The sequence below is a fragment of the Mesoplodon bidens genome (genome assembly GCF_964165515.1).
Source record: "Mesoplodon bidens genome assembly, chromosome: 18".
In the NCBI taxonomy this organism is placed as follows: Eukaryota; Metazoa; Chordata; class Mammalia; order Artiodactyla; family Ziphiidae; genus Mesoplodon; species Mesoplodon bidens.
This window is the reverse complement of record NC_138175.1, coordinates 18,256,899-18,280,829: the sequence shown is the minus strand read 5'-3', so window position 1 is coordinate 18,280,829 and position 23,931 is coordinate 18,256,899. Positions and strand designations below refer to the sequence as shown.

Below are 23,931 nucleotides of genomic sequence, written 5' to 3'. Positions count from 1 at the left end.
TTATTCTATTCATGCCCTCGGTGAATTGGATGATGCCCACCTGCATTGTCGAGGACCATCTTCTTTACTCAGTCTACTGATGATGCTAATCTATTCCAGAAACACCCTCACAGACACACACAGAAATAATGTTTTACCAGCTACCTGGACATCCCTTAGCCCAGTCAAGTTGACACATAAAATTAACCGTCACACACTGTTAAAAGAACGAAAAGATAAGCTACAGACTGGGAGAAAATCTTTGTGAAATACATATCAGGTAAAGGACTGATATCCAAAATTTACAAAGAATTCCTAGGGCTTCCCTGGTGGCACAGCAGTTGAGAGTCCACCTGCCGATGCAGGGGACACGGGTTCGTGCCCCGGTCCGGGGGGAATCCCACACGCCGCGGAGCGGCTGGGCCTGTGAGCCATGGCCGCTGAGCCTGCGCGTCCGGAGCCTGTACTCCGCAATGGGAAAGGCCACAACAGTGAGAGGCCCGTGTACCGCAAAAAATAAATAAATAAATAAATAAAATAAAATAAGAATTCCTAAAACTCAACAATAAGAAAACAACCCAATTTTAAAATGGACAACAGATCTGACCTGAACAGACACTTCACCAGAGAAGAACTATAGATTGCAAATAAGCATATGAAAGGTGCTCAAATCATATGCCATTAGGGAATTGCAAATTAAAACAATGAGTTACCACTATACACATACTAGAATGGCCAAAATCCACCTGACAGTACCACATGCTGGCAAAGATGTATAGTAACAGGAAGGCTTATTCATTGACGGTAGGAATGCAAAATGGTACGGCTACTTTGGAAGACAGTTTGACAGTTTCTTACAAAGCTAAACGTAGTCTTACCATGTGACCCAGCAGTTGTGCTCCTTGGTATTTACACAAAGGAGTCAAAAACTTATGTCCACACAAAAACCTACACACAAATGCTTTAATCGTAATTGCTAAAACTTGAAAACAACCAAAAGGTCCTTCAATAAATAGGTGAATGGATAAACAAACTGTGGTTCATCCAGACAGTAGAATATTATCGAGTGATAAAAAGTGAGCTGTCAAGCCACAGAAGACATGGAGGAACCTTAAATGCATATTGCTAAGTGAAAGAAGCCAGTCTGAAAAGCTTATGTACTGTATGATTCCTTGGAAACAGTAAAAGGATCAGCAGTTGCCAGGAGTTCAGAGCCAGGGAGTGAGTGTAATATACTATTTTAAATCTTCCCATAATAAATGTATAACTATTTTTCTTTTAGAAAATATAATCTTTTTTTTTGCAGTACGCAGGCCTCTCACTGCTGCGGCCTCTCCCGTTGAGGAGCACAGGCTCCAGACGCGCAGGCTCAGCGGCCATGGCCCACAGGCCCAGCCGCTCCGCAGCATGTGGGATCCTCCCGGACCAGGGCACAAACCCGCATCCCCTGCATTGGCAGGCGGACCCTCAACCACTGCGCCACCAGGGAAGCCTCTAGAAAATATAATCATTTTTTTAGCCAACAAATATTTATGTTAAGGACCATGACGGCAACAATTGATATAGTGGAAAATAACATTAAAAAGAAAAAACATTATAAAGTAATATAGAGGACTAAATAAAGGTCAACGTGAATGTTAAGCTATTTGTCAGAAATCTCTTTTCTTCTTCTACTTTTGCTGAGCTTTTAGGATGGAGGTGTTCCACCTGACTAGGAATGTGTCCTGCTGGTGAGCTCTGTGTAGTCTCATCCTTCTTGGGTCCAATTAAACCTCCCCGGGCCATTTCTCTATTGTAATCTATCTGATATCCCACCATAAATTATTAATATTATTATTATTTTTGGCCACGCCAAGTAGCTTGTGCGATATATATATATCACATTTTGTTTATCCATCCATCAATGGACATCATTTGGGTTGCTTCCACCTTTTGGTTATTGTGAATGATGCTGCTGTGAACCTAGGTGTACAGATATCTCATAAAATTATTTTTAATTCATTGTTTTGATCATATCGTTCCCTTGTTGAGAATCCTCACTGATTCCATGTTGCTTACCAATTAATATTCAGACTTAACCTGCTATTCAAAACCCTCTAAATTTTAATCCCAAGCTACTTCTCACTGTATTTAGCTATAGGATAGGAAATCAAATAAATTCATCAGAACTGTAACTAAAATAGAAAGCAGGATAGCTTATGACTTGCTGTCTAAAGATACTTCAAGTGTGGGCTTTGTGAAGTGTTTTGGCTGGTCACAGATCTTATTTTATGTTTTGACTATTTTCTAGAACTTTCTGGCCTACTTGGCTATTGCCCTAGAACTGTGAAGGCATATAAAACATGGCTAGACTGGTGGCTAGACCTTCAGGTAGCTAGAAGGGTAAGTCTAGTGGGAGGGCACGTGAGTGGGTAAGTAGGTAGGTACCAGGTAGATGTGTTTATAAATTGACTCACAGCATGACACCAGCTTGGTAAGTGTGCCCCAGAGGTGTAGAGGCCTCCTTTGCAGTCCTGCTTTGCTACTACCATCTTGGGAGTGCCTTTTTTAGCCAGGAACTTTGTGGTAGTCATCACAGTTCTTTATAGAAGTAGTTTTTGTAACCTGTAATTGTGTATTAGTTAATTATAAATTTTCTGCCTTCCCCATTAGATGATAGTCCCAGTGAGAGTAGAGACTAGTTTTTTTTGCCTTTTTCACTGCTGTATCTCTAACACAGTGTCAAGCATAGTATCTGGCATACAGTAGGTTCTCAATAAATGTTTATTTAAGAAAGGGTAAGGCTTCCCTGGTGGCGCAGTTGTTGAGAGTCCGCCTGCTGATGCAGGGGATACGGGTTCGAGCCCCGGTCCGGGAAGATCCCACATGCTGTGGAGCGGCTAGGCCCGTGAGCCATGGCCGCTGAGCCTGCACGTCTGGAGCCTGTGCGCCACAACGGGAGAGGGCACAACAGTGAGAGGCCCGTGTAAAGAAAAAAAAAAAGAAAGAAAGAAAGGGTGGACTGACCAGAGTTCAAATGAGAATGAATATTTGCCATATTAAGTATGGCAAATTAAAATATTTGGAATTGTAAAGGAATTTCTAAACAGGACAAAAGAGAGGGATGCAAGCTTCAAGGCAGAAATGCTAGTGTACATGTAAACTGGTCATCTTTGACAGGTGGTGTGGGATCTGGTTACAGTGCTGCAAGGAAGAAAAAACTATCTTCAGAAAGATGAAAGAATAAAAAGATCTCTCCTTGGTCAGTGGCAGTTTGTCAATTTCCAGCCTACCAAATTATTTTTCCATTTTACAAGATATATATGTTCACTGTTAGAACACAGCAGTGTATATATGTTAGTCATTTATTGAATGATTTTTAAAATTCATCTTGGCAAAAACTTTGATCAAAACACGAAATAGTACCCAACAAATTGCTTTATAAGGAATTTGTTGAGTGTACTTTTTTAAAAATATACGTAATTCCTAAAGGTTACTTTTGAAGTATAGATTGTTCACAGTTGAGTATTAACAAATAATAGTCACAGAGTTGAAGATCTCTTAACTATTCTTCTACCATGACTCAGTGGATGATTTAATCATATAATGTTACCCAGACCCTCAAAAACAATTTCAAATTTTCGTAAAGAGTCATTCTTCAGCTATTTTCTTTATTTCACACAGTGGAAGTTTCAGTTCACTGTTTGGCAGTAGGTTCTATATACCTAGCAATACTGTATACCAGAGTTTTCTAAGTATTTAAAAAAATATTAGTTCTTTCTTTACAATGTGCCTATGAGATTCAACAAGCACGCTTTCCATTTCTTTGACATGGAAATTAAGGCAAAGTGCAGTGTTCTACCACAGACTCTATAGCAGGTTCCCTTATCTTAGATCATTATATTAATACTGGAACAACAGACCCAGCAGTTAGTCTTTCCGACAATGATCTTTCCACATGTGGATCTCTCTGGAACTGGACCCTAAGGAATTAAGAGAAAGTATTTATATTCTGGAATGTAAAAGTAGATTTTCAGTTATGTATGTTAAACCATGGCAGGTTTGATGGCTTCTGATCTAGCTCACTTTTTTTTTTCTTTTTCCACACAGATTGATAGAGCTACATTCTCCTGATAGCAGGAACACGTTGATCCTACGTTGCAAGGATACAGCCACAGCACACTCCTGGTTCGTAGCTATCCACACCAACATAATGGCTCTCCTCCCACAGGTGTTGGCTGAACTCAATGCCATGCTTGGTGCAACCAGTACAGCAGGAGGCAGCAAGGAGGTTAAGCACATTGCCTGGCTGGCAGAACAGGTAGGCTGGGAGGCAGGGCAGGGTCTCACCGGGTTACTACTCAGAGCCAGGATGGTTCCCCCATTTCACATGTTGGTAATGTTTATCATGCAATCAAGCCCTGGATGTCTAGCTTACAGATCTTTTGTTAGTCTTTTGTTTCTCCTCCCCTAGTGTTTAGTTGTTTGTTGCTAATTATCACCTCTACCAGAAGAATTGACTGTCATGATCATCATCATCATAACATAACTAAAAAGGGGTTCTTAGTAACATCTGTATCCTTAATGACTGAAGATAATTTTCACGGTTTTAGAATAGGATCAGCAAACTTCTGCAAAGGGCTATTAGTGCTACAACTACTTGACTCTGCCATTATAGCAAGAAAACAGTCATAGACAATATGAACATGAATAGATGTGACTGTGTTTCAATAAAACTTTATTTACAAAAAGAGGTAGTGGGCTGTATTTGGCCCACAAGTCATAGTTTCCCAGTTCCTGTTCTAGTCTATTGACAGAGTTTCAAGGACAACAGGCTTACTCCCCTGGTCTGGGAAAATTATAAAATATACAAAACACTTTACAAGCCATTAAACACATGTATAGTTGTCTTCTACGACTGAAAAATGAAAAGAAGAGAAACAAGAAAACCTAAGTAGATGTTGGGTGAAGGGAAAGGAAGGATATAATCCAAGTTACTTTAGATCCAAATTTGGCAAAAGGGAGACTAAAAGTTCTACATGATGTTACAATACATCCTTTTTCTTTCTGGTCCTTCACTGTCAGCTGGGCCAGAGGGAGTTGAAAACAGAAGACAGAATAGGGATTCAGAGATGAGTGTTCAAGTGCTAGCTCTGTTTTTCACTGGTTTTAGATCTTTTTAAAAGTGCCTTCATATCTTTGCATCCTTGTTCCTTTGTATGTGCAAGGGGGCAGGGATTGCATCAGTATCAGCCCAAGACAGGTTTTGTTCTTTTGTGTTGTTGTTTTGTTTTAAATACAGTTTCCCAGGTCTGGCTCCCCATGTTCCCCATCAAGAGTTCACATTTGGTAGACCGATGGTGGGGCCTGGAACTCTCATTTGGCTCCCCAGGTGATTGTGTAGTGGATTTTGGACTCCACTGATTTAGTTTTTTTTCAGCCGTGAAATTTTACGAACATTCCAAATAATGATTCTAATAAATTAGAACACAGGATTAGTACTGTGATGATTTCTAGGAGGCATAATTAGCATAACTAAGCAGAAGAAACTAATGAAAATCATGGTATAAGTATTTACGACTTTGAAAGTTTTAGTCTTTTAGTTGTGTTTATCATTGTTTCTATAATTTTATATGCTGGTTGAAAACCTCGATTGAGCGGTAAATTGTTCTGTGCTTTCAGCAATGTTAGAAATCTTCATGATTTTAAAAAGGTGATACATTCACATAGTTCCAAGGTCAGAATAAAAAGTTAATAGGTGATGTCTTACTCTCCTTTTGGTCCCCCATCAGCCTAATACCTACCCTTTTGCGCCCAGGGAGGTAATCACTTTCATTCCTTTCTACTGAGTCTTTTGAGAGTTTCTTTATGCAAATAAAAGCAATTATGAATATATATTCTTCTTTTTCTCTTTTATAAAAGAAGATGGCATATTATGCACACTACTTTATACCTTGCTGGTTTCTTTCATTAAGCAATATATCCTGGAGATCTTTCCATATCAAAGCACAGAGAGCATTCTTTTTTACAACTGTATAGTTTTCCATTGTGTAGCTGTAGTTAAATAAGCACTCCCCCCAGTTTTGTTGTCATAATCTTTTGCCATTACAAAGAATGCTATAATGAATAACCTTGTAGTTTGTCCTTTCACACATGTGCTTTCCAAACTCTTTGGTTCCATTATCTGAGTTCAGATAGATCAGATAACAAGGGAACACACATTATCTGAATGTATTTGGTTCTTAAGTTTCTAGTAGTGAGCAGTAAAACTTTGGTTAGAAAGGGATTTATCCAAAGTTTTACATCATTTCCTGAGCTTTGATCGTTAGAGTTCATAGAACAGGGGATATTTCTATACCTGTAGGATAAATCCCAGAAGCGCAGGTTCAAAGGGTATATTAGTAATCTATCTCTATAAAACAAATTATCCCCAAGAGTTAGTGACTTTGAAATAACATTTACCTCCCACAGTTTCTAAGGATCAGGAATCTGGTAGCAGTTTAGCTTCCTGGTTCTGGCCTGGGACGCTTCATGAAGTTGCAGTCAAGCTGTCAGCAAGGGTGGCAGTCATCTGAGGGCTTGACTGGGTCGGCAGGTCCACTTCCAACATGTTTCATTTATATAGCTGTTGGCAGGAGGTCTCAGTTTCTTACTGCTTGTTGGCAGCAGTCCTCAGTTCCTTGCTGTGCAGGCGTTTCCACAAGATTGGCTGAGTGTCCTCGAGACATGGCTGTGGGTTTTTGTCAGAGCAAGTGATCTGACAGAGAGAACAAGATGGAAGCCACAGTACCTTTTATGACCTAGTCTCTTCTCTATTCTTTTCATTAGAAGTGAGTTACTAAGTCCAGTCTGTACCCCAGGGCTCCGGCTCTTAAAGGGAAGAATGGTAAAGAATTTGTGGACATCTTTTTAAACTACCACAAAAGGTATATGCATTTGTAATTTTGATAAATATTGCCAAATTTGCCTTCCATCAAGATTGAACTAATTTAAATTCCCACCAGCAATGTATGAGAGTTGCCAGACCTTTAAAGTGAACTTAATTTGGTTTATGCTACATACAGACAAGTAGAAAGGAGAAAAATAAAGCCACAAATTCATCACAATCTGCCCTTTATGGACTGTATTTATGTGTGTGTTTCCTCCACTCAGTTGTGAGCTCTTGGAAGATAGGAGCACATTTTTCCCAGATCTTTAGCCCCCAGAGAACTTAGCCTAATGCTTTGTAAATAGTAGATGTTCACTAATTTTTTTCCTTTGTCTACATATATACATGCAAAAAGCAATCAAGCAAGTCATTAATTATAAAATACTGTCCAAGAACACAAGCTCAGGGTTAGAAAATAATACCAAGTCGAAAAGTTTCAACTTCTTTAAAAATAGTATCACGGAACTAATCCAAAGTGCTGTTTCTAAACTATTCATGATTTTTACTTTTTCCAAGTAGTTGTTTGGGTTACCCAAATCAAATACACTTAGAATAAGTTGTTCAAGCAAGACTGGATACCATTTCTCAGAGGTATTATAATGAACTTATGTATCTGATAAGAGTTGCCTTTTTTAACAGTAAGATTGTTTAATTCTGAGTATGAAAATGGTCGGGATAATTTTAGATCATGTAATCTTTTTAAAATAGGTAAGCATTTATTTTAGCAATAGGTGTGTTTCCTGAAAAGCTTGCATATGAACGAAACTGTTTCAGTTGTAAAGAAAAGATAGTTATCATTTATTTAACTTTAAATGATCTCTCCTTAACTTATCTGTTTGTTATTTCACATTGTCATAAATTGAGTTTGCTTAAAATAGGGAAAACCTATGCTACAGATGTTTGGTAACCAATAGATAATCTGTTCTGTGCAAGGCACTTCTGTCTTTATTGATACTGATTTTTATGTGACTGATAGTTTACCTTTTAGTTGGTTATCTTCTTAAGAGGGAATCTTCTTTAAGTCCACCAAATGAGGGGACATACGTTACCTACGAATTAAGTATTTTTAAGCATTTGAGTGTTGGTAGAAAAGCCAAGACAGCCAAAGAAAGCTTTGTTTTCACAGTTCCTACCTTGTCCCTGGTTATTCTCAAACTGTGTAAAGACTCAAATTAGGAACATATATGCTAAATCAGGATTAGTGGAACAATTTATTTTTTGCTCTATGTTTTCTGTTGTAATAATAAAATACATAAATAGCAGAAGTACATCACCTCTTAAAAAGATTTGTGGGATGAAGAGATTTAGGGAATGAATAATAACTATTATTAATTTTTCATCTTTAGTGCTATTCAACTCTAGTTCTTAGAAAATAAAATTTGGAGAAGGCTATTGTTTGGCCAGGTGTATGCATGTGTGGGTATTGAAACACAAGCAAACCAGAACGCTAACTTTAGTATCCCTTTTTTCTCTGGCCAAAAACTCGATAGTGGGGAAAAAAAACACCTCAGTAGTGGAGTCCCAAGGCTGCTTGTACTGATACCACAACCAAAAACACATACTACACATAGCAGGTGGCATTTTGGTTCCAGTGAAAGCAAACTGTATCCTTATAAGTTAAGGCAAATAGGCAAACAGAATGACTTAAACTGAGGTTTCATTTTTCTCCAATGGTAAGTAGAAGAGGGAAAATATATTCTCCAAAAACTAAGGACTCAAAAGAGCTAAAGAATAAACACTTTTTTAAAAATAATTTATTTGGTTGTGCCCTGTCAGTTGCGGCAGACGGGCTCCTTAGTTGTGGCATGCATGTGGGATCTAGCTCCCTGACCAGGGATTGAACCCAGGCCCCCTGCATTGGGAGCATGGAGTCTTAACCACTGCACCACCAGGGAAGTCCCAAGAATAAATACTTTTTAAAAATTGTTAATTGAAAGAAAAGTTCTCTGTCTTGAAATTGCATATTGCTTGTATTGGCATTAGCAGTTTTCCTTTCTCTTCTTTGGTAAGAAATACATTTAATTTAGGTTTTCTAAATGCATATACTCTGATCTAGTGTTCAAAATCTCTCTTATAACTTAGCAAAAAAAATTAATTAAAAAAATCAGATAGTCATTTTATCCCTTTGGGAAGATACATTTTTACATTATTTTCCCTATGAAATATTATCCATAACAATCTCGGAGGCAAAGACTTAATAGTGCACATAAACTAGAAATCCCTTCGGGGTATCTATGACCCCCAAATTTAAGAATCCAAGAGAACCTCTTTACAGCTGATACTCTCCCTCCAGACATTACTTTAGACTAATATAGAGTCTTAGAAAACTTGGGTTCACTGGTAAAGAAAGTATTAATTATTTCTACCATACTTTGCTTGAATTCTTAGGGTTGGGTCATGTATTTTGTGCTTTCAGCACAGGGTCGAACATGGGTAACTTCACTGGCTGGAATTCATTTCCCCTTCCTGGAATCAGCTCATGGCTCTAGCTAGGAGAAAAGCGTCCCAGTGGTAGATGTTATAGCACAGAACCGAACCACTCAGGTCACTTTTCAGATTATAGATGTATTCTTAAGGTACTCTGACATGTTCAAATTACCTTCAGAAGTCATTAAGGAAAAGCAAATAAAAAGCAGATCTGAAGACAAGTAAGAGACAAGTGATTCATCAGTTTAAATTCACCTTGAAGCCATCAGTGATAGTGAGCAGAAAAGATGAGGGTTAAAATACTCTGTTAAGCGTTCCCTGCTCAAAGGTCTCATCTTATGAAGGCAAACATTTTGATGATACCAGGGCTTTTCTTGAACATAGTCTTTTGTTTTTTAGTCTTGGATCCTTGACAATATGTATAAGTAGTGGTTGTTTTCCTACATTTTTAAACCATCATAGAGATAACTGAGTTTTATGCAATTAAATGCAATGGTACACTTGAAACTGAAACATAAACTTCCTGAACTATAATGGGGAACTCTTTGAAAATAGTTTATATCAGTGTTTTCTAAAATACAGCATAATTGGTCATATCGGCGTTGAAAAAAGATAAAATATAAATTAGCAGAGTACGTTGCACAAAGTATAGGAATTGTGTTGTTTTGGAAAATTTTAAATTCAGTATTTATATGTATGTGTTGAGTTGCAATGTAAAATGTATTTCTTATTGTAGGTCTTGATCAAAAATATTTGAAAAACAATGATGTTTATATTATACAGACTCATTTGGTAATAGTTTCTATCCTGTACTTAGAAGATGTTACTCCCACATCAGACATATTAAAATTATTATCATTTTGAACAGAGTACTATGTATTTAATTAGAATTGGCGATAATTAGTTATTGTGGAATAGGGATAAAACTGTGTCATATCATTAAAAAATGTCTGTAACTCATTCAGGGAGAGCTTTATCAAACTACACAATCCACCTCACACCTCCCAGTGGAGAATCCCTGCCAGTGGGAAGGAACCTGATGGTATGTTTCCTTTTCCTCACATCTGTTAGGAAGGGGAAACAGAAAACCCACTATCTTAGGCCATCACTGAAGGAACTTTTACAGTTACAGATCATTATAGTTAGCTCTACTTTCTGGATTTCACCACTGTAACAGGCAAAACTAGATGGTGGAAGACAACAGTGGAGACCTGTCCTCATGGCTGTGACTGAGAAGGATTTGCTGCTTTATGACTGTATGCCGTGGACAAGGGATGCCTGGGCATCACCGTGTCATAGCTACCCTCTTGTTGCCACAAGGTAAGACTAAAGACAAAAAAATAAAATGTCTATCCTCCTCTAAATCTACTAAAGAACTTAAAAATGAATTCTATTATCTTTTAGGTGGCTAAAATAACATTTAAGTAGCTGATGTAGTTGATTTAGACAAAAACTTTTCTTTCACAACGTTATTGATTATTTTGCAGCTCCTAGCTCAAAATAAATGGTTTCTGTCACTAGTATTTTTGTGTGTATTTTTTAAGTTGTTGAAGCAGCTTCCTAACTGCTCTTTTCAAGACTTGCTTAGTCATGAAGATAAGTAAATAGTGGGGTTTTTTTTCCTTTACTTTGTTGACTGTGACTAGAAAACCACTGAAATAGTGGCGGCATTTTGACTGAGTGATGAAATCATTTAAACAAGACTGTGGTACCGTGGATAAACCACACAACTCAGCCAATACGTTCTTCAACTTCTCTTTCTAGTATAAGAGTACATAATTTTGATTCCATCAAATAAACATTTATTTGACCTGAAGCAACAGGATGTTTCTAGCATGTCCAATGTGGGGAGTTGGAAGGGAAAAGAATAGAGAAATGTAGATTTGGGAACCAAGATGTCTTAAGAAATTACTAGAAAGTAGTTATCTAGTGTGAAACTAGAAAACATGTTCACATTCGGTGTTATTTGGGCTTAAAAAAGAATCAGGTTTTGATCTAGCTCAAAAACTACACATTAAAAGGGAACCCCGGGCTTCCCTGGTGGCGCAGTGGTTGAGAGTCCGCCTGCCGATGCAGGGGACACGGGTTCAAGCCCCGGTCCGGGAAGATCTCACATGCCGCGGAGCAGCTGGGCCCGTGAGCCATGGCCGCTGAGCCTACGCATCCGGAGCCTGTGCTCCGCAACGGGAGGGGCCACAACAGTGAGAGGCCCGCGTACCACAAAAAAAAAAAAAGGAGCCCCACAGAAAATACTTGGTAGTCAGAAAGGCTAAATGGTGGAGCCATCTGTTATGTCCCATGGGCAACAGTATGGGGGCTCCTGCTTTCAGCAGACAGTCAGTCATGTGAGGCAGAGTGTTCTTCTATTCCAGGAAGGCTTCTGTGTTATGTAGGATTTCCTTCAATTTGCCAAGTTCCCTTACATATATCACTCTTTTTATAAAAGTATAATTTTCACATAGCTTTTCAGGAGTTTCTGTGTAGTTTAGAGCTGGAGCCGTTAGATCACAGAATAGAGATAAAGGATTTATTGAGCCTCAAAGTTAGGGAAGTGTACCCTCATTAATTCCTTCAGGACATAATGGTCCTTCAGAAAGACTGAATTTAACCATCAGTTTCTCTGGTTTTATTTATTTATTTTAAAAATTCTCACTAAATTATAACCTCCTTGAGGTCAAAAACTATGACTTAGCTCAGCATTTCCCATAATGCTTCATGTAGAGTAGGCCTTCAATAAATCTTAGTTGAAATAAATTCTGTTACTTAAATTACAGTTTCTCTGTCTTAGTTATATTGGGAACATGACAGGAATTGTAACAAAACATGTAGATATGTCTCAGTAGATATAATTAGAGCAATTAAATTTATATTTTCTAAAGAGTTAGAGCTTATGAATATGACTGTCCAGATCTCTTAAGCTTAAATTTTATGGAAGAGGCTTATGCTCTAGTTTTGATCATAGAATGCAAGGAGGGTAGCTATATCCTTAGACGTTTCCTTAACTGGGTGTTACTGGAAGGATGGAGCAGAAACCTATGGCATCCCCTTGATGAGCCTTTGTTCAATATAGAAATTACAATCTCATAAACAAATAATTTCTGGACATTGACTAGACTGGACCTAGACGACCAAGGTCCTTTGGTACTAAATAAGGAAATGGGGTGGTTGTGTGGGTACTCTCAGTGTGGTATTAATTTGCAACTAAGGAAAAGATATAAATAAGATTTAAAACTCTTAGAAAAAAAATACAGGAGTAGATCTTAATGATCTTGGCTTAGGCAGAGCCTTCTTAGATGCAACACCAAAGCACAATCAACAAGAGAATAAATAAATAAATTGGACTTCATCAAAGTTAAAAACTTTTTTGCTTCATATGTCACCATTAAGAAAGTGAAAAAACCCACAGAATGGGAGAAAATATTTGCAACTCACATATCTAATCTGGGACTTGTATCTAGAAAATATAAAGAACTCTTACAACTCAATAATAAAAAGATAAATTACCCAATTAAAAAATGGGAAAAGGATCTGAGTAGATGTTTGTTCAAAGAAGATATGCAAACGGCCGATAAGCACATGAAAAGGTGCTCGGCGTAATTAGCCGTCAGGGACTTGGAAACTGAAACCACAATGAGTTATCACCTCCCACCCACTAGGATGGCTGTAATTAAAAAGATAGTATGCAAGAGCAGACGAGGATGTAGGAGAAAACGGAACCTCATACACTACTGGTGGGAGTGTAAAATGGTGCAGTTGATGTGGAAAAATCTGAAAGTTCCTGAAAAGGATAAACCTAGAGTCACCGTATGACCCAGCAATTCCACTCCTAGGTTGTATATCCAAGAGAAATGAAAAATGTCCACACAAAAATTTAGACATGAAAGTTCATAACAGCATCATTCATGACACCTCAACAGTGGAAACAATCCAAGTGTCCATCAGCTGATGAACAGATAAACAAAATGTGGCATATCCATACAATGGAATATTATTCAGCAATAAAAAAAATGTTCTGATACACACTGCAGCATGGATGAACCTTGAAAACATTCTACTAAGTGAAAGGAGCCAGATGCAAAAGACCACATATTGTATGATTCCATTTATATGAAATGTCCATATAGGCAAATCTATACAGACAGAAAGTAGATTAGTTGTTGCCAGGGGTTGTTTTGGCGGGAGGCGGGGAGGGAGTTGGGAGAAATGGGGAGTGACTGCTAGTGGGTATAGGGGTTCTTTTTTTTTTTTTTTTTTTTTTAGGGGTTCTTTTTAGGGTAATGAAAATGTGCTAAGATTGTGCTGATGGTTGCAAAACTCTCATTGTACTAAAGTCCATTGCACTATATACACTGTTTTTTTTTTTTTTGCGGTACGCGGGCCTCTCACTGTTGTGGCCTCTCCCGTTGCGGAGCACAGGCTCTGGACGCGCAGGCCCAGCGGCCATGGCTCACGGGCCCAGCCGCTCCACGGCATGTGGGATCTTCCTGGACCGGGGCACGGAACCCGTGTTCCCTGCATCGGCAGGCGGACTCCCAACCACTGCGCCACCAGGGAAGCCCTATATACGCTTTTAAGTGGTAAAGTATATGGTGTGTGAATTATATCTCAGTAAAGCTGTTATAAATAAAACAAACCCCAAAAGCCAACAAAATTTAATAGAAGGGAATAAGACCAATCCTTAAACTGAGTTTGAGTTCCTAATAGCTACTTATATTAGGTGATTGGGAGCATTGTGACTTAATCTTCCTGTGCCGCAGATTTTTCATTTCTTAAGTGGACCCTAATGAGATAGAGGGGGTGTGAGTATTAAATGAGTCAATACTTTTAAAATGCCTACAGTGGTACCTGACACATTGTAGGTGCTCAAGTAAGTGTAAGCTTCTTTAATTATAATAATTATTTATTATTAAGTGAAAATATGTCAAGGAAGAATTTGTGTAAAAAGTATAATTGGTTTTTTGACATTGTTAAAAGAAGAGCTTAGCTCTAAATCAACAGTTTTTACGAGTAGTGAAAGTTTCATATTAAATGTGAGGAATTCAGATATATATTTGTTTTTGTTTTTGTTTTTTATTATTTATTGGCTGCATTGGGTCTTCTTTGCTGCGCATGGGCTTTCTCTAGCTGCGGCGAGTGGAGGCTACTCTTCGTTGCAGTGCGCGGGCTTCTCATTGTGGTGGCTTCTCTTGTTGCGGAGCACGGGCTCTAGGCATGCGGGCTTTAGTAGTTGTGGCACATGGGCTCAGTAGTTGTGGCTCAAGGGCTCTAGAGCGCAGGCTCAATAGTTGTAGCGCATGGGCTTAGTTGCTCTGCGACATGTGGGATCTTCCTGGACCAGGGCTCGAACCCTTTTCCCCTGCATTGGCAGGCAAATTCTTAACCATTGCACCACCAGGGAAGTCCCTCTTAATACGTTTAATTAATTAATGAAACAGCAAGGATTCTTCACTCCTTGCTCAGGAAGTACTGGTGGATTAGGAGCAAAGGTGACAGGCAGATGAGAGGTTTAGTTTTTCCATGTGGCTGTGTCGGCCAGATGGAATTGGTTGAAGTCACTTCTTGATAGAATTAAGGGGGCTTAATCATCCTCTCCCTCCCAGAGGGGTTAGAGTATCACCACTGAAAGAGACCAGAGGAGGAACCCAGACCAGAAGGTATGCAGTAGAGAGAGGCAAAGCCAGAAAGTGGTGTGCTTATGTCTTTTTAGTGTGGAGGAAAGAGGCAGTTTGAGATACATATGAGTAATGAGAAAGGGCTGAATGTTCACTTTCACTAATTCTAATACTTTGGAACATGTTCTTATGAGTGGATGAGACATACACACACACAAGGGTAACATAAACATATAGAGAAGGAAAAGATTAAGGACTTTGATGGTCCAATAGCAAAGGTAGATAGTCCCTGATAAATTAAGAATTAATTGCAGTTCAAAAATCAAAGAAGGGAACTTCCCTGGTGGTGCAGTGGTTAAGAATCCGCCTGCCAGTGCAGGGGACATGGGTTTGAGCCCTGGTCCACGAAGATCCCACATGCTGCAGAGCAACTAAGCCTGTGTGCCACAACTACTGAGCCTGTGCTCTAGAGCCCGTGCTCCACAACAAGAGAAGCCACCACTCAACTGCAACTATAGTAAGCCCGCGCGCAGCAATGAAGACCCAGTGCAGCCAAAAATAAATAAATAAAATAAGTAAATTTTTTAAAAAATCAAAGAAGGGCTTCCCTGGTGACGCAGTGGTTAAGAATCCACCTGCCAATGCAGGGGACAAGGGTTTGAGCCCTTGTCCAGGAAGATCCCACATGCTGCAGAGCATCTAAGCCCATGTGCCACAACTACTGAGCCTGCACTCTAGAGCCCATGGGCCACAACTACTGAACCCGTGTGCCACAGCTATTGAAGCCCGTGCACATAGAGCCTGTACTCCGCAACAAGAGAAGTCCACCGCAGTGAGGAGCCTGCGCACCTCAGCGAAGAGTAGCCCCCACTCGCCACAATTAGAGAAAGCCTGCGCCCAGCAATGAAGACCCAACACAGCCAAAAATAAATAAATAAAATAAATTTTAAAAATCAAAGAACACTGTTAGGGTGATACAATTTAACATGAGTTAACCATTTGTATTGGCTTGCACATTTATAGATTCTTGGAAACCAAAAGTGTGTGTGTGTGTTTACTTAATAGCTGATATTTCAGGATGGTTGAGGAATTAAGTAAAAACATGAAAGTGATAAATGAAGAGGATTTTTATTTTATTTTTATTTTATACATTTCTTGAGGTTAAAACCAGGTACAGGATACAGGTAGAAAAATAGATATAGGTTCCGTGGATTTTGCAGGATGTGAATTTTGTAATCTTTTCCTATAATCTTTCTTTGACTGGAAAAGAAAACAATCCAGAGAAAGTATGGCTACTTTATGATGTGGAAAATCGAGTGGTGTTGTGCTTATGGGACTTAATGGGGCAAAAGCTGCTGAAACGCCTTTGCATGAGCTCATCTGGCCTCCCCACTAAGGGGACCTTTTGGCAGTGTGTTCTAACCAACTGCTGTGCAGCAAGAGTCCAGCAGATGGTTTGAATTAGATTCCCTCTTCCAAATATTTCATAATCAAATCTGTAGGAAAAATTCTCCTGGACTTTATATTTTTTAATGTCTGATTTGGGATTAGCAATCAAACTGAATATGGTAGAATACACCCTGTCACTTTCCTCATACTTTGTCTTACTTGGATCATATGTGGAGTAGTTTTGAAACTTACTTAACTCTTGCTGAGATAGCTAATGAGTAATTGGCATGTTGGTTCTACAGGGATCAGCCCAGGGAGGTGGTTCTCAAATTATACTTTCATGGACCTCTGGGGATTCCTTCTTCAGGGGGTCTGTAAGTTCAAAACTATTTTCACAGTAATACTAAGATGTTGTTTGCTTTTTTCATTGTTGACATTTGCACTGAGGGTTGGTAAAATTGCTGGTACCTTAGCATGAATCAAGGCAGTTGGCACCAAACTTTATGGACTTGCAGGGAGAAAACATGCCAGTTTAACCTCAAAATGTCTTTGTTGAAGCAGTAAAAATTACTAGCTTTATTTAGTCTCAACCCTTGAGTATTCATCTTGTTAATAATCTGTGAGATGAAGTGGGAAGTGCTCAGAGTCCACTTCTGCTGCATACTGAGGTATGAGAGTTGCTGCAGAGGAAAGCATGTGTGGTTGAGTTGCAAGCTGAACTAGCGGGTTTTTTCATGCAACACCATTTTTCACTTGAAAAAACAACTGGCTGGCAAACTGTGGCTGGTCAGACTTGGGTATTTGTCAGACATATTTTTTTCCTAAAATAACCAAAATGAATTTGTCATTTAAGGAAAACACTGATGGTATTTGTTAACAATTATAAATTTCTAGCTTTCAAACAAAAATTAGAATTCTGGAAAACTAGTATCTGTCTCTGTGAGTTTGATAGCTTCCCAATACTTAAAGACTTGTTTGATGAGATCATTGGTGATCCTAGCAAATGTGACTTTTTGATATAATAAAATGCTTTTAACATTTGGAAAATGTGCATAACTCAATGAAAAAATATATTCCAAATGACCAATACATGATGCTACAAAATCATCCAAGGGTAAGAAAGATCTATTCAAGCTGCAAGAGAGACCAAAGGATTTTTAATGTAACAGGATATGAAAACTTTATTGATAAGTTTTCAGATCCTACATTGCAACTAACCTTTAAGAATCCGCTTGTTGGGCCTCCCTGGTGGCGCAGTGGTTGAGAGTCCGCCTGCCGATGCAGGGGATACGGGTTCGTGCCCCGGTCTGGGAGGATCCCATATGCCGCGGAGCGGCTGGGCCCGTGAGCCATGGCCGCTGGGCCTGCGCATCCGGAGCCTGTGCTCCGCAACGGGAGAGGCCACAACAGTGAGAGGCCCGCATACTGCAAAAAGAAAAAAAAAAAAAAAAAAAAAAAAAAGAATCCGCTTGTTGAGTTTTAGTTTGGTAGACAGAAAGATAACCACAATTATCTGAAAAGGCTATTAAATACTCCTTCCTTGTCCAATTGCCTAGCTGTGTGAAGCTTGGCATACTTAAACTGCATACTGCAGCAGAATGCAGAAGCACATACAAGAATTCAGCTCTCTTTTATTAAGCTGGATATTAAAGAGATTTGCAAAAAATTTAAAACAATGCTACTCTTCACATTAATGTTTTGTTGTTGTTTGGGAAAATATTATTTTAATAAAAATAAGTTGTTTATATTAACATCTAACCAGTTATTTTTTATTTTTAAATGAATTAATATGTTTAAAATTTCTCCTTTTTTTTTTTTTTTTTTTTTTTTTTTTTTTGCGGTACACGGGCTTCTCACTGTTGTGGCTTCTCCCGTTGAGGAGCACAGGCTCCGGACGCGCAGGCTCAGTGGCCATATGTGCCATAGCACATAGCCATGTGCCACCAGGGAAGCCCCCTCATTTTTTAAGAGTGTTGAAGGGTCCTCAACAAAGGGTCCTCCTTTGTTGAAGACCAAAAAGTTGGCAAACCATTAGCTTTGTGCTTCTCAACTGTGGCTACACATTTGAATCATCTGGAGAACTTTTAGTAAAATAAGGTTGACTGGGCCCCACCCTAGACCAGTTAAATCTGAATGTTTGAGGATGGGAGCCAGACATCAGTAATATTTAAAAGCTGTGGATCAGGTGATTCTAGTATAGAGCCAGGGCTAAGAACTATAGTAATTAACTTGGCTAAAACAGTTGGTAGATCAGAAGAAACTGCCTTTTCCTTGAGAGACACACGCTTGTCTTTTATCTGAACCAGTAGTGACTCCCTGGCAATGGAAGGAAATGTGAAGGAGCATCCATTTACTCTTAGATGTCATCTTGCTCAGGTTACTGCTAGAGGAGTAAAGGAAGGAACCAGCAAATTTGTAGAAAAATATTACAGGTATACAGCCTACAGTGAAGCTAAGAACAAGCCATTTTATTTGTTTCTCTTTGGTATACATTTCTCACCCAAGTTTTTAAAAATCCTATGTGGAAAACATTATCTGCTGAGTGATTCCTTATAGTGAGGTAGTGTGTTCTGTTATACTGATCTACTTTGAACTTGTTAAAAATAGGGAAAATATTTTTGGAAGAAGTGAATAAATTAAACTATGTTAAATGGTTGTCATGAAACAACGTGTTGAATAGTTTAATGACTTTAAAGAGAACTGCTTTCTCTTCTTTTTTCCATATGTATACTTCACTGTTACTTTTTTTTTTTTTTTTTGCGGTACGCGGGCCTCTCACCATTGTGGCCTCTCCCGTTGCGGAGCACAGGCTCCGGACGCGCAGGCTCAGTGGCCATGGCTCACGGGCCTAGCCGCTCCGCGGCATGTGGGATCCTCCCGGACCGGGACACGAACCTGCGTCCCCTGCATCGGCAGGCGGACTCTCAACCACTGCGCCACCAGGGAAGCCCCACTGTTACTTTTTTAGCAGCTTTATTGTGATATAAGTCACAAAGCATACAGTTCACCCATTTAAAGTATGAAGTTTAATGTTTTTTAATAAGTCACAGAGTTACACAATCAATATTAGGACACTTTCATCACCCCAAAAAGAAACTCCTTACCCGTTAGTAGTCACTCTTCATTTTCCCCTCCCCCAGGCCTAAGCAACCACAAATCTACTTTCTGGCTCTATAGATTTGGCCTATTCTGAACATTACATATATGTGGAATCATGTTACATAGCCCTTTATGTCTGACTTCTTTCACTTTGTGTAATGTTTTCAAGATTTATCCAGGTTGGAGCACGTGTCATAACTTCATTCCTTTTCAAGGCTTAATGATATTCTGTTGTATGGATATAGCACATTCATCAGTTGATGGCCATTTGAGTTATTTCCACTTTTTTGACTAGACTGTTATGAATAATGCTGCTATAACACTCAGGTACAACTTTTTGTGTGAACATATGATTTTTTTGTTTTTTTGGCTGTGTTGGGTCTTCGTTGCTGTGCGTGGGCTTTCTCTAGTGGCGAGCGGTGCACGGACTTCTCATTGCGGTGGCTTCTCTTGTAGCAGAGCACGGGCTGTAGGCGAGCAGGCTTCACTAGTTGTGGCACGTGGACTCAGTAGTTGTGGCACGTAGGCTCAGTAGTTGTGGCTCACGGGCTCTAGAGCGCAGGCTCAGCAGTTGTGGAGCTCGGGCTTAGTTGCTCTGCAGCATGTGGGGTCTTCCCAGACCAGGGCACAAACCCATGTCCCCTGCACTGGCAGGAGGATTCTTAACCACTGCGCCACCAGGGGAGTCCCTCTTTTCACTTTCTTGATAGTGTCATATGAAGCACAGAAGTTTTTAATTTTGATGAAGTCCAATTTATCAGCCTATATCGCTTGCATTTTTTGTGTTATATCTAAGAAGGCTTTCCCTAATCCAATGTCACAAAGACTTAATCCTGTGTTCTCTTCTAAAAGTTTTATAGTTTTAGCTCTACATTTCATTCTTTTATCCAAATGCAGTCAGTTTTTGTATATGGTGTGAAGTAGTGGTCAAACTTTATTCTTTTGCATGTGAAAATCCAATTATCACAGTACCATTTATTGAAAAGACTTCTTTCTCCATTGAAGTCCCTTGACATCCTTGTCAAAAATCAGTTGATCATATATGTGAGGGTTTATTTCTGGACTCTCAATTTTATAGTTTAGTGGTAAGTTTTGAAATCAGAAGCGTGAGTCCTCTAACTTTGTTCTTTTTCAAGATTATTTTGGCAATTCAGAATCCCTGGCATTTACCTATGGATTTTAGGGTCAGTTTGTCAATTTCTGCAAACAAACAAACAAGAAAAGACGAAATTCTGATAGGCATTGCATTGAATCTGTAGATCAGTCTAGGGAGTATTGCCATCTTAAAAATATTGTCTTCCGATCCATGATACAGGATATCTTTTTATTTAGGTTTTCTTTTATTTCTCTCAGCAATGTTTTGTAGTTTTCAGAGTACAAGTTTTATACTTCTTTCGTTAAATTTATTCTTAAGTAGCATTAAATTTTAATGCTATTGTAAATGAATTGTTTTCTTAATTTTCTTTTTGGATTGTTCATTGCTAGTGTATTCCATCAATACATTGATTTTTATATCTTGATCTTATATCCTACCATCTTGCTCAACTTGTTTATTATTCTAATAGGTTTTTAGTAGATTCCTTAGGACTTTCTATGTACAAGATCATGTCATCTGCAAACAAAAGATAGTTTTTACCACTTCCTTTCCATTCTAGGTGCCTTTTATTTCATTTTCTTGCCTAATTGCTCTGGCCAGACTCTACAGTATTTATTTATGTATGTATGTATGTATGTATGTATGTGTGTGTGTATGGATGTATGTATGTGTGTATATATCTTTTTGACTGTGCTGTGCAGCTTGCAGGATCTTAGTTCCCCAACCAGGGATTGAGCCCAGGCCACAGCAGTGAAAGTGCTGAGTCCTAACCACTGGACTGCCACAGAATTCCCTCCAGTACAATTTTTTTTTTCAATTTATTTTTGGCTGCATTGGGTCTTAGTTGCTGCTCTTGGGCTTTCTCTAGTTGTGGCGAGTGGGAGCTACTCTCTGTTGCGATGCGCATGCTTCTCATTGCAGTGGCTTCTCTTACTGTGGAGCACAGACTTGAGGCGCACAGACTTCAGTAGTTGTGGCTCGCGGGCTCTAGAGTGCAAGCTCAATAGTTGTGGCACACAGGCTTAGTTGCTCCACGGCATGTGGGATCTTCCTGGACCAGGGCTCGATCACATTTCCCTGCATTGGCAGGCAAATTCTTAACCACTGCACCACGAGGGAAGTCCGCAGTACAATTTTTAATAGAAGTAGCATAAGCAAGCATCCTTGTCTTTTTCCTGTTCTTAGGGGGAAAACATTCAATCTTTTTCCACTAAGTATGATGTTAGCTATGGGGTTTTTTTTTTATAGATACACTGTATCCAGGTGAGGAAGTTCCCTTCTATTCCATGTTTGTTGAGTATTTTCATCATGGAAAGATTTTGGATTTGTTAAAATGTTTTTCCATGTCTATTACAGTGATCATGTGGGTTCTGTCCTTTAGTCTATTTATATGGTTTTACTTATCAATTTATAAATCAGTCAATTTAAAAATATTTTTTTAATCAAATTAATTTATAAATCAATTACAATATTGATTTTTGGACATTAAACCAACCTTGCACTTCTGAGATAAATCTTATTTGGTCATGCTGGATTCAATTTGCTAATAATTTGATGAGGATTTTCGTGTCTTATATTTATACATGATATTGGTCTGTAGTTTTTTTTTCTTGAAATGTCTTTGGATTGGGTGTTAGGATATTACTGGCCTCATAGAAAGAGTTGGGAGGTATTCCCACCTCTTCTGTTTTTTTTGGAAGACTTTATAAAGAATTGGCATTGATTCTTCTTTAAATATTTGGTAGAATTCATTAGCAAAGCCATCTGGGATTAAGATTTTCTTTGTTGCAAGTTTTTCACTGTTAGTTGAAGGGATTTTTAAAATATGTTTTAAACCAGTGGTCCCCAACCTTTTTGGCACCAGGGACTGATCTTGTGGAAGACATTTTTCCATGGACTGGGCGGGGATGGGCGGGGCGGGGATGGTTAAGGTGGTAATGCAAGCAATGAGGAGTGGCACATGAAGCTCTGTTCTTTCCCTTTTATCTGAAAATAGTTTTTAGTTCATGAATGTCACATTTCTTAGCTTTGATCTTGAAACCCTGTTCCCATGAACGTCTCATGGGGAAGAATATGTATGACATATGATAGAAACTCTAAAGGTCTTTCTTGCTTATTTTTCCCAGTGTTTTTTCTCTTCTCTACTTTGTTTCATTGCTGTCCCATACTTGATTTGAATCTTCTCCCTAAAATGCTTAGCTCAAGCTCTCATTTTGTTACATCTAAAAGTATTTCAAGGGGCATTATTACTTATCCCCCCCCAAATGAGTTGGAACACCCTTTTTTTTTTTTTTTGGCCACACTGTGCAGTCTGTGGGATCTTAGTTCCCCAACCGGGGATTGAACCCAGGCCACAGCAGTGAAAGTGCTGAGTCCTAACCACTGGATTGCCAGGGGGTTCCTAGACCTCACTTTAAAAAAAAAAAATTATTTATTTATTTGGTTGCACCGGGTCTTGGTTGTGGCAGGCAGGCTCCTTAGTTGTGGCAGGCGGGCTCCTTAGTTGCAGCAGGCAGGCTCCTTAGTTACAGCTCACCAGCTCCTTAGTTGCGGCATGAGGGCTCCTTAGTTGTGGCATGCGAACTCTTAGTTGTGGCATGCATGTGGGATCTAGTTCCCTGATGAGGGATTGAACCTAGGCCCCCTGCATTGGGAGTGCAGAGTCTTATCCACTGTGCAACCAGGGAAGTCCCTAGAACTCGCTTTTTAAAGTAAAATGATGGCGCATCATTTTTTTTTTAATGTAGTAGAGTAGTATCATATTTTAAGTGAATGGGAGTCAAGAGTTGCAACCAAGTAGTTCCAAAGTTTCCTTTTTATGGCTGAATAATATTCCATTGTATGGATGTACCACATTTTGTTTATCCACTTATCAGTTGATGGACATTTGGACTATTTCCTCTTTTTGGCTATTATGAATAATACTGCTATGAACATTTGTGAACAAATTTTTATGCTAATATATGTTTTTATTTCTCCTGGGTATATACCTAGGAGTGGGATTGTTGGATCATATGGTAACATATTTAACTTTTGGAGGAACCAGTCAATTTTTTTTAAAAATCATTGTGAAATTATAAATTTAATATCCATTGTAGTTTGTCCTTGTTGATGCTCAAAAATGGTTCTATCTTTAGCCAGTGGTAGCTCTTCAGGTGGACTTCTCAGCCTTTTTGACAGGACTTTTATATAAAAGTATTTTGAGAATTGCCATATTATCCATTATGATAGAATACTCTGGACTTAACTTGTGTATTTTCTGCTCTAGATCTGACATTTTCTGAGAAGCCTCACTTTCTTTTTTTATTTTTGAGGGGATGGGGGTTCAATTTGGGCACTAACTACATTTGTTGCTATTGGATTAGTTATTGTTTATAGGCCTTTATTGATGGACAGAGGTAGGAAGTATGTGTAAGTGTATA

At 38.9% G+C, this 23,931-nt stretch overlaps 1 protein-coding gene across 1 annotated transcript in view; it reads left to right on the top strand.

The window, feature by feature from the left end:
• The window catches only part of SNTB2 (syntrophin beta 2), a 92,756-nt gene that overhangs the window by 47,387 nt on the left and 21,438 nt on the right, over positions 1–23,931 (top strand). Inside the window, exons 3-4 of the mRNA XM_081215920.1 lie at positions 4,069–4,279; positions 10,491–10,633. Of these exons, the coding sequence (XP_081072046.1) occupies positions 4,069–4,279; positions 10,491–10,633 (354 nt within the window). The remainder of the gene's footprint in view (positions 1–4,068; positions 4,280–10,490; positions 10,634–23,931) is intronic.